Source organism: Papaver somniferum, chromosome 9 (genome assembly GCF_003573695.1).
Source record: "Papaver somniferum cultivar HN1 chromosome 9, ASM357369v1, whole genome shotgun sequence".
In the NCBI taxonomy this organism is placed as follows: Eukaryota; Viridiplantae; Streptophyta; class Magnoliopsida; order Ranunculales; family Papaveraceae; genus Papaver; species Papaver somniferum.
This window is the reverse complement of record NC_039366.1, coordinates 78167175-78181997: the sequence shown is the minus strand read 5'-3', so window position 1 is coordinate 78181997 and position 14823 is coordinate 78167175. Positions and strand designations below refer to the sequence as shown.

General features: G+C 36.6%; 1 protein-coding gene and 1 pseudogene across 1 annotated transcript; one reads left to right on the top strand and one right to left on the bottom strand.

Annotated features, from left to right (window-relative positions):
* The first annotated feature begins 840 nt into the window (after positions 1-840).
* Positions 841-1734, top strand: LOC113312181. The gene has a single exon (XM_026560934.1). It carries the CDS (start codon positions 841-843, stop codon positions 1732-1734), a length of 894 nt encoding a protein of 297 aa, XP_026416719.1.
* Positions 1735-2373: 639 nt separating this feature from the next.
* LOC113311106 lies at positions 2374-7660 on the bottom strand (annotated as a pseudogene).
* Between the last annotated feature and the right edge of the window lie 7163 nt (positions 7661-14823).

Here is a 14823-nt window from a genome sequence, read left to right as displayed (position 1 = left end):
ATGCAGAGGAGCAAGTACTACGAACCAAGACGATTCGGTTTGTTAAAATATTATGAAATATCATGGTCCCGAAGAAGCGACGTGTGAACTTGAGTCTGAAATGAAAGAAAAGTACCCGAATCTTCATAATGGTGTGATCATCTTAATTTTGTGATGAAATTCTTATAAGGTGGAAAAATGTGATACCCTCCATTTTCATTTGTCCATTCTGTATGTGTTTTTGGTTAGGTATCAACCGTACCCGATAATCTAGTTTTCTTTCGTTTGTTGAGATAAGACCAAATGGGAAGTTTGGTCTTACTATCTATTTGATATTTCTATATAGTTAGAGTATCTATGTATTTTGTTTCAACACTAGCTATTTGACCTGCTGACATGTGATTGAAGTAGTTTTCACAAGACTAGAAAATATAAATATGGGAACTTAGCAGTGTGTTACCACCCTCTTTCACTGTTTAGAAATTTGGGGTGTTATAATAGATGCGAGTAATTTGATGAAGTAAAAGGGCATATATAAGAATGAAGTAAGAAGAAATAGTCATTATAAAATAGCGGTTAAACGATAGAATATCTATCGAGCGATGGGGTTACAAAGCACGCCAGCGGTATAATGAATATCGCTTGTTTTTCCAGAGTGGCGCGGATAATTTGCCATGCCACCTGGCATGGCAAATGGAGTTTTTTGCTACGGTGCATAGGAGTAAAACTTCTCTAGGGGTTAACCTCTTTACTTTTTTTCTTTTTTTTTGCTAGACTTCTGGGACTTTCAGCCCCTACTCGTTTCGTATTAAAAAGGAGTCCCTTGATGAAATCTGTGGTAACAGCAGGTCACATGTAAAAATGGTTTCTTCTCTTGCACTCTCCCGCAGATTCAGTTCTAAAATTTCTTCTTCATATTCCAGTTATCTAATCTCTCAACAACCGCTTAATTCTCCCAATTTCATATCACCAACCTCTTATGTTGATCAAAAACTCAACATCCCTTTTTCTTCTACCAATTCAATCTCACCATTATCAGATTCATCAACTATCTTCTCTAGATTTCTCGGCTTAACTCAGCAAAAACCATTAAACCCTAACCATACTTTCATCAGATCTTACTCAAGTTCTGTATCGAAGTTCCATTCTTCAGAAAAATTGATCAAGATTCCCACTCTATCTAATCCTAGTTTGTTCTTAAGTGAAACTCTTAGAAACTCTAACCCTAGATTATTCTCAACTTCCAATGAGTCTGTTTCTGATAAACCCCAAACCCCTATAGCTGATGAATCCAAAAACCCTAATGAAACCCGTGAATTCAAACATCAAGAGATCGAAGGACCTACAGTGGAACGTGATGTATCAAATCTAGCTAATGAAACCCGAGATGTTTTACAAGCAACTATGAAGAACATGTTCAACTTTAGTAGAGCTTTAGCTCTTCTTGGTCTGGTTCATCTAGGTTATGGAGCTTGGATTTCTTATGCTACTCAAGCTTCTCCGTTTGCAGCGGTTTCGTTCCAGAGTATTTCAGCTTTTGCATTTCCATTTTCGTTGGCGTTTCTTCTGAGAAATTCGTTAAATCATATGGCGTTCTACAAGAAAATGGAGGAAATGGGAAGGTTACAGGTTCTAACTCTGAATCTTCAAATTCTTAAGAATTTTAATCTCTTATTTGTCAGGATACGTGGGATTTCACTCTTTTGTTCATTTGGGTTGTTGGCTGGATTGTCATATACTGTATTGATAAGATGATTTTGTTTTGTCTAGGATGTGTTTGGTAATTATTTTCTTAGTAGTCTGCGAGGTTTTCTAGGTCCAAATTGTTATCTGGTGGTACCTATCAATTACTGTACTTCTTATAGCTTGTTTGAGTGCAGTTGAATAAGATTATTTTGAGTTCTTCTTTTAATTCCGTAGAGCACAAATATTGCTTCATTTGCAACAAATTATGGTGGTTATAATGAACAATTAAGTGAAATTCTAGTTCTAACATTTTTGATTATGAGTTCATATTCGCTAGTTAAAAATCTCATACCTAATATTAATTAGCTGGGATCATTGATGTACATTTGATGTTCTAAATGAGGCTTTGTGCTTGGCATTATAATTGGAGCTCTAGAGTTTAGATTTGTTGGTACTGAGGTTGTTGTTACCTATTAAATTGTCATGACGCAAGAGGAAATCCTTAGTTTACTTTATCACTAGTTTGTTTTTGTTACAAACTTTTTTCGTAAGGTATTGATTTGCTAATTTGGATGCTAGTCCATATAAGTACAAAACAGTAAGAATGATCAAGATATCAGGTACTTGTCATTCGATTAGAACCTACATGAATTCAAGTAAAAGTAGGCAGCAGTCAGTAAATATGCAGAATGAAAGTAAAATACACGATAGAGTAAACAAACCACTTCATGGATTTAAACAGTCACGTAATTACATGTATGCGGAAAATTTTGAGATGGTACTCGCAAAGGGAAGACATCAGATTCAACCAGTATCAGTTGCCACCGCCTAAATTTTGTGCAGTCATGAGGCTTTTTGTCAACCATATTGCTGTTTCTCTTGATGAAACTACGTATTCCCCAAATGGTCTAAGCACACCAGCAAGTTCTTCTAGCCTATTCTGTTGAAACAATCGTGCACATAGCTCAAGCAAAGACTCTAGAGCATTTGCCCTTTGCTCTACAGAGCCAGGGTTTCACACTCCGCTTCCTTTTTATCACCATTTAGGTCACTATCACCCTTTCCAACTTTACAAGTATCATCCTTCCTAGTTTTCTCTGGAGAGAAGTGAGTCAAAGTATCTTGTCTCATTTCATCTTCAGCGCGAGGTAGTGTATCCGATGATGTGTAGTCTGTTGATCTCCCTACCGAGTGCACATCAGACTCTTCTGATTTCAGAAAATCGCAAGTTGGTTTTCCAATATCCTCACAGATGATGATTGGCTTAGTTAGCGGTGACACACAATGTGTCTGGCATCTGCAGGAACAGACTGTATTGTTGGTAAGCATTCCCATTTTCTGGTGAGACCCTGGGCTGTTAGCAGAATCTCCTGTGCTGTCCTGACTGTCAACCACCAGGGAAGCTTTTTGCTCCGAGACTTCCCCTACAGTCATTCCTTCTGTTGAATTTGTTATGGTGCAGTCCTCTTGATTTACAGCTTCTGTGTGAGTCATGGATCTGCTTTTAGAGGCAGTTCCAATATTGATATCTCCATTATGTTGGAGGCAGTTTTTGTTTATGCGCTTCTCTGCACCTTGAAGAATGACTTCGCCATTTGTATGTTCACTTCTCGATTTGAAGTTCATGTTAGCTACTTGGTTGTCAAAGCTTGTAGGATCCACTTTTTTTTGTTTCGATTTTATCAAACTTGCAATTAGAGAAGGTTACTTTGCCACGAGAGATCGAACTCCTTGATCCTGAACCTGTTACACCACCGTTTGTCCCAACATTTTCTGGACCTCTTGTTGTATCCAATGTGGTCTCCTGGCCACTGTTCTCTTTTCCATTGATAGATTTGCCAGAGCATTGATTGCATTTTGCCTTATCAGTAGAATTGTTTACAGACTTTATGGGGAGAAAGACAGGAGATAGATTGCTGCATTTAGCAAGGTATGGTTGTAAATGGGATGCCTTAATAGTTCTGCAGCCTAAATTGTAGGGGAAAAAAGGGGTGGGTTAGAAGCCGACATTGTAGAACTGACAAAGGTCATGCGTTGGGATATATTTTTGATACTTACTGTTGGCCTATGTTCTGGGCTCTTTCTTAGCATGCTCTTGATTAACCTTTTCCTGTAACATAGATTCAAAAACATTTTTCAGGTTAATAGCAAGTATTGTAATTTGATTTCTGCTGGGTCTATACGTTATGAAATTAGTTTAGCATAAAGAGTGGTGGAATCTCATTTTAGAAGACTGGAAAACTTACAAATCAGAGGAATAAATGGTGGGTAGTGGTGAAATGGAGGATCTATTTATCTTGCTAATCAGTCCAGCCATATCCTGTTTGATGGAGTTATGTTAAGACTTAGGTATGTCAACTTCAATTTAAATTTAGAAAGGCACGTTCACTAACTGTGAGGTTGGAACTTGAAAGAAACTAGAAAATAGGGCAAAATCAAGACTTACTGGAGCTCTAAAGGCAGGTTGATGTGCAGCAATTTCAAACATGCAACAACCTGATTAAGTAGCATGATCTCCTCAGTTAGAAAGACTATAATTAGAGAATTTATTTGGCTTAATAATTTAAAAGCATACACCAGGCTTTGTTTCACCTAAAGACCAGATATCTGATTTATAGCCATACGGGATATCTGCGAGGAGCTCAGGGCACATGTAATTGGGAGTTCCAACGATCTACATAAGATATGAAGTACAGCTGAAATTGTCAGTTTTAGTCAAGACTGCAAGAAATAAATAATTCAATGAATAATTCAAACTGAAAGATTGTGCTTTACATTTATATCTAATCAGGGACATGTAGGTTTGAAATCTGAGAAATTTCATGCTGTTTACCAAAAGTTGGATTGTAGAGTTTAAGCATCGTGTCAAATTGTTTTGGTGTATGAAAATGGACACAGATCAGTTTATTTCCTTGGTTTTATACAGAATACAAGAGAGTTTTGGGACTTTCCTAGAGAGTTTTTTTTTTCCTCTTTCAATGCAGCCCGTGTTAATGTTCCAAGTCCATATTTATGCTTTGGTTGTTAGAAAGATTAAAAGGAAAACCTTAGCATCTTACCGAGGAAGTAAGGTCATCTTTGTTGAGTAATTTTGCTAGTCCAAAATCACCTGTACTTCCAATGTAGGAGAAAAAAAAACACCTGTTAGAAGGCAATAGATTCGAAACCAAATCGCAGGAAAGAGTATCTGTCATGTCCTATAATTTAGAGTGCTTTATGACATAGTGGGCCAATTATATGTAAGCAGAATGAAATTGGAGAAGACCGTCTTACCAAGCCTTATGTCATTGTCCTTCGTTAGAAATATGTTCGAGCACTGCAACATGCATATCGACTTCTGTTAAAATGGGGAGAAATAGTTCCTTTTGACTGATGTTCTCAACCGAACAAATGCACATACCTTGAGATCCCTGTGGAGAACACGGTTTGAGTGCAGGTAGTCCACGGCTAACAACAACTGGGTCAGCCATTTGCAGAGCTTCTGAGGGAACCCAAAAAGGAAGGAAAAACACACATTAGATGCAGACAGATAAACAAAGGTATCACAGGGAGTAACTCGAATTTGTCTTGGGGTTTAGATAGTTGATCGTCTTTTTATTATTTTCTTTGTCTCTTTGTTTTTGTATTACCTTTTCTGGAACAAATGCTCCTCTGGCCTTCTTTATAACCTCAGCCCTACGACATTGTGAAAAATTTGGATCACTTCCGGAAGAACAAAAAAAGAGGAAAATTTTCAACAAAGATTATGGGATAACTCCTTACATGTCACCGCCTTCACAGAAGCTTGTTACAATGCAAACACAACATTCCTGGAGAAGATATATAAGTTTTATTAGCTTAGAATTAGTGTTGCAAATTTTGGTATTGATATTATTCCTGTAAGTTAAACAGTTAAGAATGCAAGAGAAAGAGAGCTAGTACTTTTTCCACCCAAGCATCCTTGTATCCTACAATATATGGATTATTTAGCTTTGCCATCAAGTTCATCTGCCACAAGTTAAGGATTTAAAGTTAGAAGCAAGAAAAGGAAAATGGAAGGCCAAAAGACAATTGCAACATTGCCTAACTTATGTCTGCTGACTCTTCCACTAAGAAAACAGTGAGACTGTTGAAAAGTTAATAGAGTAAAGCTCTGGAATGGGACACACCTCCTGGTGTGCTGTGTGCTTGAACTTCTCTGTTTGCTTAGCCAACTGAATCTTCTTCAAAACATACCTACCAACAAAACAAAGTCGATATCATACTGGAAAACAAATAGAATAATTATGTTGCAGTTTTTTCCTGTTTTCTTTTTCCTTACTCATGTTCTTGGATGTTTACTTTTTATTGGTCTACATGTGAAATGTGAATGAGTCTACCAGATGTACAGTTGGTCTCTGAAGCCATTGGATTGGATTGGATTGGATTGGATTGGATGGGGCCAAAGGAATAATCTTTTTTCACTAGTATGGGCCCAAAGAGTATCTTTTTCAGTTGGCAATTTTTACCAACTTGTATCAAAATCCTTGACAGTGGGTAGGAGTAAGACAACCAACAAATGAAATTAGAATACAAGCAATGTCCTTTTTCTATACCTTCTGTAACTAGCCATATGGAGGAAGAAAGAACTGCAGAACAAAGTTAACAGATACCAGAAAAAATGAATTGAGAAAGAAAAAACAAACTCAAAAGACCCTATAGTATGTGCTGTTCAAAGCAACTGAACTACAAAATTAAAATCCAGCAGGATCCAAATAGACTTCTGGATGTATGTTTACTTAAAGAAATGAATTCTAGAATGATTCAAACTAATTGTTTCTATGGAATTGATTTAGTTGCATGGTTTCGGACTTGCGAATACTTGGACAGAGGAACATAAGACAACATGATCACAGACGGAATGGATAGAGAGCGAGAGCGATAACGAGTTACTTACTTCTTGTTGTCTGATTTATGGAGAACAAGAAATGCAGCTCCAAAAGCTCCTCTTCCTATCTGTTCAATCACTTGGTATTCCTCCATTTTTGATTTCATCTCCTTTTCTTTAATAATCTTCATGACAGGTAAACAAAACAATCTCTCATATATATTTACAAGATGAACAAAGAGAATGAATTTTTTATGTGAAAATATAAATGAAAAGGAAAGGTTTAAATGTAGAATTCACAACAGCATTAACTGTCATCACTACTACTATGAGACCTAGACTAGGACTTTAAAGATTTCATCAGATCTACCACCAACATATGCTGCATTAAGATGACAAGACAAATGGAGAGAATTCACACAATGAATGAGAAGAATTTAAGTTATTCTTTTCTCCGTTTAAGAATTCACACTATTGACATGAATGAACACATAGATAACAGTTAGATCATTAAATTCTCAACATTTATATCTCCAAAGCCCAAAAAATATAATTGCTTACATAAATTCCACTTTCAATCCAGCCTTGAGGAGAGAGTCAGTGTTAGGAGGAGGAGGAGGAGGAGTGGTTTGCTTTCAAAAATTCAGATTGAATTCATTTCCAAGCAATGAAAACAACTTGTAATGAAAAAAAGAAGACATAATAAAAAAACAAACAAAAGCATAAAGAAGGGTTTTTCAGTGACATGTATGTCAAGGCTGTTGAGAATATGACCCTTTAATTTTTGCTTAGAAAAGGAACTCTTTGCTTGTATCTACAGATTACAATTCCAGAAAGAAAGAAAGAAAGAAAGAAAGAAAGAAAGAAAGAAAGAAAATCATTACTCTCTCACTCCCTCGCAAACTCTACTTATTATTATTTCAACCAAGGAAAAGGAATCCTCCCTCTATTCCTCCTGCCATTCGGTTGAGATGTCGCAATCACCTCAACTGAATATCGGGGTTCTTTCAAACTCCATTCCTGTTTTTTCAAGTCTTGGATAATCTCAAAGAAACTGGATTATTAATTACCTAATTCTTTTATTTTTCTCATTTGGTTTCTATCCTGAGCCTGTGTGCTCAGCAGCTCCACTCCAAGTGGTTGTTTAAACTCTGATGCACACAATATAACCAATTGTCTAAATTGGAAAGTGCCAATTGGACGTCATACACAGCTCCATGGGGTATGGTTATTCTCTTGGATTTTAATGCTTCCATTGGATGCTCTTAAGCACTAATGTATTCTTTGGGTTAATAAAAACTTTGGTGGAACATCCAATCTCTATAATATACTATAGTGCTTACATAAGCAGATATTTTGTCTAATCGACTTAACAATTATTTAAGAACTATTATGCACCTGCCACTTTTAGTTATATTTCATTTGAGGCAGGATGTGTTCACCAAAATGATTATTATTTGAAGCTAATCTCTTAATAATCTCACACTCTCACTTAATATCACACTCCTATAAACTAGTATAACTGTTGCCATGGTGGGAGGGCCGACAGAAGAAGAATCTGAAGATGGGGTTTGTCACGGTGGGAGGGGCGACCGAAGAAGAATATGAAGATGGGGTTTGTCTGCGACTACGTTCACCCTGTTTCAGAAAAGGTGATACTTTCGCATTGTTTTAGAAAAAGTGATACTTTCGCTCAGTTTCAAAAAAAATTAATACTTTCGCTCCGTTTCAGAAAAAGTGAAACGGAGCGAAAGTATCACTTTTCTTGAAACAGAGTGATAGTATCACTTTTCCAGAAACGGAAAAATTAATCGATCCATAAGCCAAAATATGGTTGCATGATGTGTTATGCATCCTTTGTGGTGGTTTGCATAATGGTTATGCATTCAATTTTCGAGAATCGTGCCTAAAGTGAAAGTATCACTTTTCTTGAAACGGAGGGAGTACATCGCTTTATTAGTTGCGATGGAAAATTAGTTGATGCATCAACCAAAATATGCGAAAGTATCACTTTGGTTGGAAAATCCCTTTTTCAACACTGACTCTGCAACAAAATCAGCCGGTTCTCCAGCTATTTTTGCCAGTAAGGCAAACTTGAACTTGGGAGTGGGTCGTTACATGAGCGAGAAGGTGTTTGGAGGCCCATCGAGTTATATCTCGTGTAAGAGAGCTCCATTCAGGCCTGCTCATGACTCACTCCGCTCAGTTAATGAGGATCACAATACGGGTGAGAAGGTGATGGGTGCCCATGATCCAAATGAAACTGGTAAGTTGGTACTATATCGGGTCACAACGGTTTTTCGGATCAGGAAAATTCGGGTGCGGATTTAGACCCGGATTTGCACGGCCTAGAAACTAGTGAACCGGTGGATGTATCCTCGAGTTCAAAAATCAAGATTTGATGGATCAACATCTCACCCGTTGAATTCAAATTCAAATTCAACTTTATCTCCTGTAACGGCTAGTCGGTCTGCTGCAGAAATGCAAACATTTCCTCAAGCATCAGATGAGGAATTTAATGCGAAAGTGGATTTGCAGGTCAACTTTAATAAGTCGATGGGGATTGAGAGTGAGTCATCTATTGCCAAGAAGATTTGCAGAAACATGCTTTTTAAGCTACAGGGTGCAAATCAGGTAAAGCAAAATGATGAAATCAAGATGATGATCTGGGGAGTTTTGATGATGACTCAGGAGATGAAGATTGGGTCGCAGAAGAAGCTAGAGGTACTGTTACTTCTTATAATGAACAGGTGCTGAGGGAGAGTGATTCTTTCTCAAGTTCGAGTGTTTCAGTTTCAAGGGACAATGATGGGGTTAATGGACCATAAAATATTGTCATGGAATATCAGGGGTTTGGGAGAGGATGTCAAAATTACTGCTGTCAGAAATACGATTAGGAGAAATAAGTCGTCAATTGTAACTATTCAGGAGACCAAGAAGGAGTTGGTAGATGATCAATTGATCATATCATTGTGGGGTAATAATGGTTGTGAATATGTCTATCTTCCATCTGAGGGGAGGTCTGGTGGTATTATAATAATGTGGAATCCCTCTACAGTTGTTATGGAAGATCATCTTTTGGGAGCTTTCTCTGTTACTGTGCAGTTCAAAAATGCCCATGATAGTTTTGTGTGGTTATTTACTGTTGTTTATGGTGTTGTAGATCCTTTGGATTATGAGCAATTCTGGCAAGAGTTAGATGATATAAGAACAATATATTTTCATCCTTGGTTGTTAGGGGGTGATTGGAATGCTATTTTACATCAATCTGAGAGGAATCAGTCAGGTGGTTGTGTGAGGAATAGGAAGAATTTCAAAAGATTTTTAAATCGTCATAATTTGATGGACATTCCAATGTCTGGTGGTTCCTATACTTGGACAAACTCACAAAGGCAACCAATTTTGAGAAGGTTGGATAGATTTGTTTTTACAGCTGATTGGGAGGATAAGTGTATTTCTTTGGTGCAATTCAGGCTAAGAAGACCAATTTTTGATCATGCTCCAGTCCTGCTAAACTGAAATGTAGGTACTCATGGTACTCCACCTTTTAGATTTGGAAATTATTATCTGACTCATCCAGACTTTCTTGCTCAAATGAGAATCTGGTGGTTAGGACTAGCTTTTAATGGTAGGCCAAGTTTTGTTCTTGCCAAAAAATTGCAAGTTTTGAAATCTTTTATCAAGCAGTGGGGAAGGGAGATGTTTGGCTCTTTGCAGAAGGAAGTGGATAAACTTGAGACTAAAATTGATGTTTTGGACAGTTTGGAGGAAATGGGTTTCTTGTCTCAGGTTGATTTTATTGATAGGGAAGTAGCAAAAATTGATCACAAAAAAGCTTCTTTAAATTTGGCTAGGAAGTGGCATGCTAGATCAAAAGGGAAATGGTTAGCCGATGGTGAGAGGAATTCACATTTTTTCATAAGAATACTTCATATAATCAAAGAGTAAACTCTATTCACTCTCATTTAGTTGATGGTGTTATGTGTCATGACAAATCAGTGATTAATAATGAGGCTAAGAATTTTTATGTCAACTTGTTCAAAGAAGATGAGAAGTGCAGGCCTAGATTTGATGATTTGGAGTTACCTTCATTGAGTCTGCAACATACAATTATGTTAGAAAAACCTTTTGAAGTGGATGAGGTGAATAAAGTAATATGGAGTTTTGGCACAAATAAGTGTCCTGGTCCAGATGGATTTATAATGGAGTTCTTTAAGGCTGTGTGGGACACTATTCAGTTTGATCTAATGGATGTTTAGGGAGTTTGAGCAATTTGGCAATTTGGATTGGAGGTTAAATTGCACTAATATTATCCTGATTCCAAAGGGTGATGGTGCTGTTTCAATGAACAATTTCATGCCAATCAGTTTGACAGGTGGAGTTTATAAAATCATTTCAAAAGTCTTAACTGAAAGACTTAAGATAGTTTTGCCAACTATTATATCTGAGTTTTAAGGTGCTTTTGTTGACAGTAGGTAAATCACAGATGGTATCCTAATTGCTTCTGAGCTCATTGATTCAAGGGAGAGGGAAGGCATTGCAGGTCTGGTAGTGAAGGTGGATTTAGAAAAAGCATTTGATAGTGTATCAACTGGAATTGTCTGGATTATATAATGTTCATATTTGGCTTTGGTAATAGATGGAGAGGTTGGATAAGGTGGTGTATATCTAATACAAGATATTCCATGGCTATTAATGACACTGCTTCTAGTTTGTTCAGAAGTGGAAAGGGGGTAAAATAGGGTGATGCTATTTTACCTTTTCTGTTCATCATGGTGGTGGAAGTTCTTTCTTTAATGATCAAAAGAGCAGCTTATCTGGGTTTGATAGAAGGCTTCAAGCCAGTGTACAATGATGATGCATGCACTATTAATCATTTGCAGTTTGCAGATGATCTTATTGTTTTCTTAAATGATGACATTGAGCAGGTGCAGAACTTAAAAAGCATTCTTTTGGATTTTGAGCTAGTTTCTGGACTTAAAGTCAATTTAAGTAAGAGTGCTATTGTGGTTGTGGGGAATGCTCAGAATGCAGTGCAATGTGCAGCTTGTTTTGGTTGCAATCTAGCTGCATTTCCTATGAAGTATCTGGGGATTCCTCTTGGCAGTAAGTCTAAAGCTGTGGGGGTTTGGGAAGTTATTATTCAGAGATTTCAAAAGAGATTGAGATCTTGGCAGAGAAGATATTTATCTAAAGGGGGGAGACTTATGTTGATCAAGAGTGTACTGTCTAGTATCCCTATCTATTATTTGTCTTTGTTTCAGATGCCAATTTCAGTGGTGAAGCAGCTGGAGAGGATTATGAGGCATTTCTTATGGGGCTCAACTTGCTCAAAGGCTAAAAAGAGTTGGGTTCGTTGGAGCTCTGTGACTTTAACTAAAGAAGGTGGTAGTGTGGGCATTAAAAAGTTAAGGAAGATGAATCAAGCTTTTAATGTTAGGATCTGGAGGTATGGAACTGAAAAGAAAGCTTTATGGAGAAAAATTGTAAATCAAAAGTTTGGAGGTAATGCTGAAGCCTTTTATCCTTCTGATAATAAGAAAGTTGTAGGCAAAAGTTTGTGGGCTGTAATCCTTAAGAGTAAAAGTCATGTAGTAGCCAGTACTAATTTGCAGATCAATAGTGGAGATAGAATTTTGTTGTGGCAGGATAGGTGGGTCAATGGGCATTCTTTAAAGATTTTATTTCCAGCACTTTACAAGATAAGTAGAATGAAGGGAGCAATTATCATGGATTGTATTACAGCAGATGAGGGGTGGAATTTGGGTTTTTGTAGACCTTTGAATGATGCTGAAGTAGATGAGGTGGCTCAGCTGCTGCCAGTTTTACCAGTTATTAACTCACAGTTGGAGGATCAAATAATTTGGCAGTACGGTGATAATTTTATTGTAGAAGGGTGTTATAAGTCTATTGAGGATGTGGGTTTAATCTCTTTTCCACATAAAAGCTTATGGAATCCTAAAATCCCACAAAAAGTTGTTTTCTTTGTTTGGACACTTTGTTATAATATAGTTCCAACAATGGATTCTTTGAGGAATTCTTTCCAGATGAAGGAGTGTTTGCTTTGCAAAAAGAATGTTGAATCTAATCAACACATCTTCTTGCACTGTGAGACTACATCTATTATTTGGAATTACTTTCTACATGGCTATAATTTTCAATGGGTGTTTCAGGGGTCAGTGAGACAGGCTTTATGGGAATGGAATAGGAAGAAGGGTAATAATCTCTCCATTAGAAGGAAGATTTGGGATTTAATACCTTTTGCAATCTGGTGGATAATTTGGTTGGAGAGGAATGGAAGGCATTTTAGTGGAAAGTATAATGATCCCCAACAAATCATTAAGCAGGTTAAGCTTCAAATCTATAACTGGTGTGTAGGAACAAAAGTGTTTAAGGGTTATTCTCTTAGTCAGGTGATTGAAAATTGGGATGGAGTTCTTGGCCCTGTATAATTCCTTTACAGGATTTTTGTTGGTTTTTTTGCTTGTTTTCTATAACAAGTTTTGGTTCTTTTATGTGTCTCTACTATAATTGAGCACACTTTGTACCTCACGGCTCTACACCATATTGGGGGAACAACTGTTTTTCTCTTTTATACATTGCCTTTTGAGTCAAAAATCAACCAAAATATGGCTACATAAAGTATTATGTATTCTTTGTGATGGTTTGCATAATAGATATACATAATTTTCTAAAATTGTGCCTAAAATGATAAATACCTCTGAATTTTTCGTAAAAAACTCTAAATTTGGTATTGTTGTTTGTACTCATTGTTTTTTAAAACCTTTCCAATGAGATAAAATTTGTAAAATTCCAAGGAACGAATTTTTAGATATGTTATATTAAAATTTGATTTCAATTATACCCTTGAAAAGATAGGATACATAAGGAAAAATAAGATACATAGGGAATTATGTAAAAAGGCTTCACCAAAAAAAGCCTCACCAAATCCAATCGTTTTATCAAATTGGACATTTGTGTTAAGTTTCATTTTACAAAAAAATGGACATAAAAGGAACTCCCTCCCTTCAGGCCCTTCGGGCCTTCCGGTCGGTAGTCCCAAAAAAAGTAAACATAAGTCGAAACAAATAACACCACCGGCTTTGACAGTGAAACTGGTACGATAAGATTATATGTTCAAAAAAGCGCTCACTTATTAGAAGAGTAGTGTTCAAAGAGAAAAACATATTATCACAGAGATTTATTAAATTAGAAAACTCACTCATAAGAAAACAAACTCACAAAGAAAATGATGTAAATTGTTTGATGATGCCAGTTCAAATATGTCAACGGATATTGCCTCATCTAGAGATAATTGTATATGAAACAAGCCTATCTTTTTGACGGAGGTAATAGATTTTTTTGCAAAAAAATTTAAGCATCGCACGAGTAAAGAACTAGAATTAGATAAAGATAAAATAAAATGACAAACACAATGGAATAATAAGTGTGGGGTTAGAAGAACTCATTTGATGGTATCCCACCTCATTTTAATCATTCTTGTTTAGAAGAACTCAAGTGTATTCATAATTTCATATCTTTAAATCTTCCCTTTTGAATTTTATATACATTTTGGACAAAAAAGATAGTACTCCCTCCGTCCCACTATTAAGTGACATATTTATTTTTAGATTTTGTCCCACTATTAAATGACCTATATCACTAAAGAAGGAGATATTTCTTAAATTATCCTTTTAATTGATTATAAAAAATATATGAAATATGCATAATTTGATAGGCATATTTATATTCTTTATGTAGGTGTTTTAAAATGATTTTCAATGGTATAAAGTTTGTGAACATCCGCGGTGTAGTTTGAGAGATAAATCATCAAAATTTCACTAATTATTATCCATAAGGGTATAATTGTAAAATATGCTTAAAAATACTTTTTTCCCTTGCTTGCCTTAAAAATTGTGCAAACTTGAACTAGGTCACTTAATAGTGGGACGGAGGGAGTAGTAGTTGATTTATGTGAAACCATTTGGAGTTAGCCCAGTTGGCCAGGAGTCTGATTCTCAAGTAGGAGGTCAGCAATTCGAGTCTTTGCTCAAACATTGGAGATCCCGTGTAATTACTACTAACTTTACTATGGGGAAGGGGGCCGGGTTTTCTCAGTGGGGAGTAGGCGCGGTGGCTACGCTGCCAGGGGCAGGACGGGCTTATGCCTTGATTTGTGTCAAAATTTTAATATCTATTAGGGGTGTGGGCATGGATAAAACTAGGCCGAAGTTGTTTTGGAAGAGAAAGAAAACCTCCATCCTCTCAAATCTAGCACCAAATTTTGATTGAGGACTTAAGCTTAAGGTGGT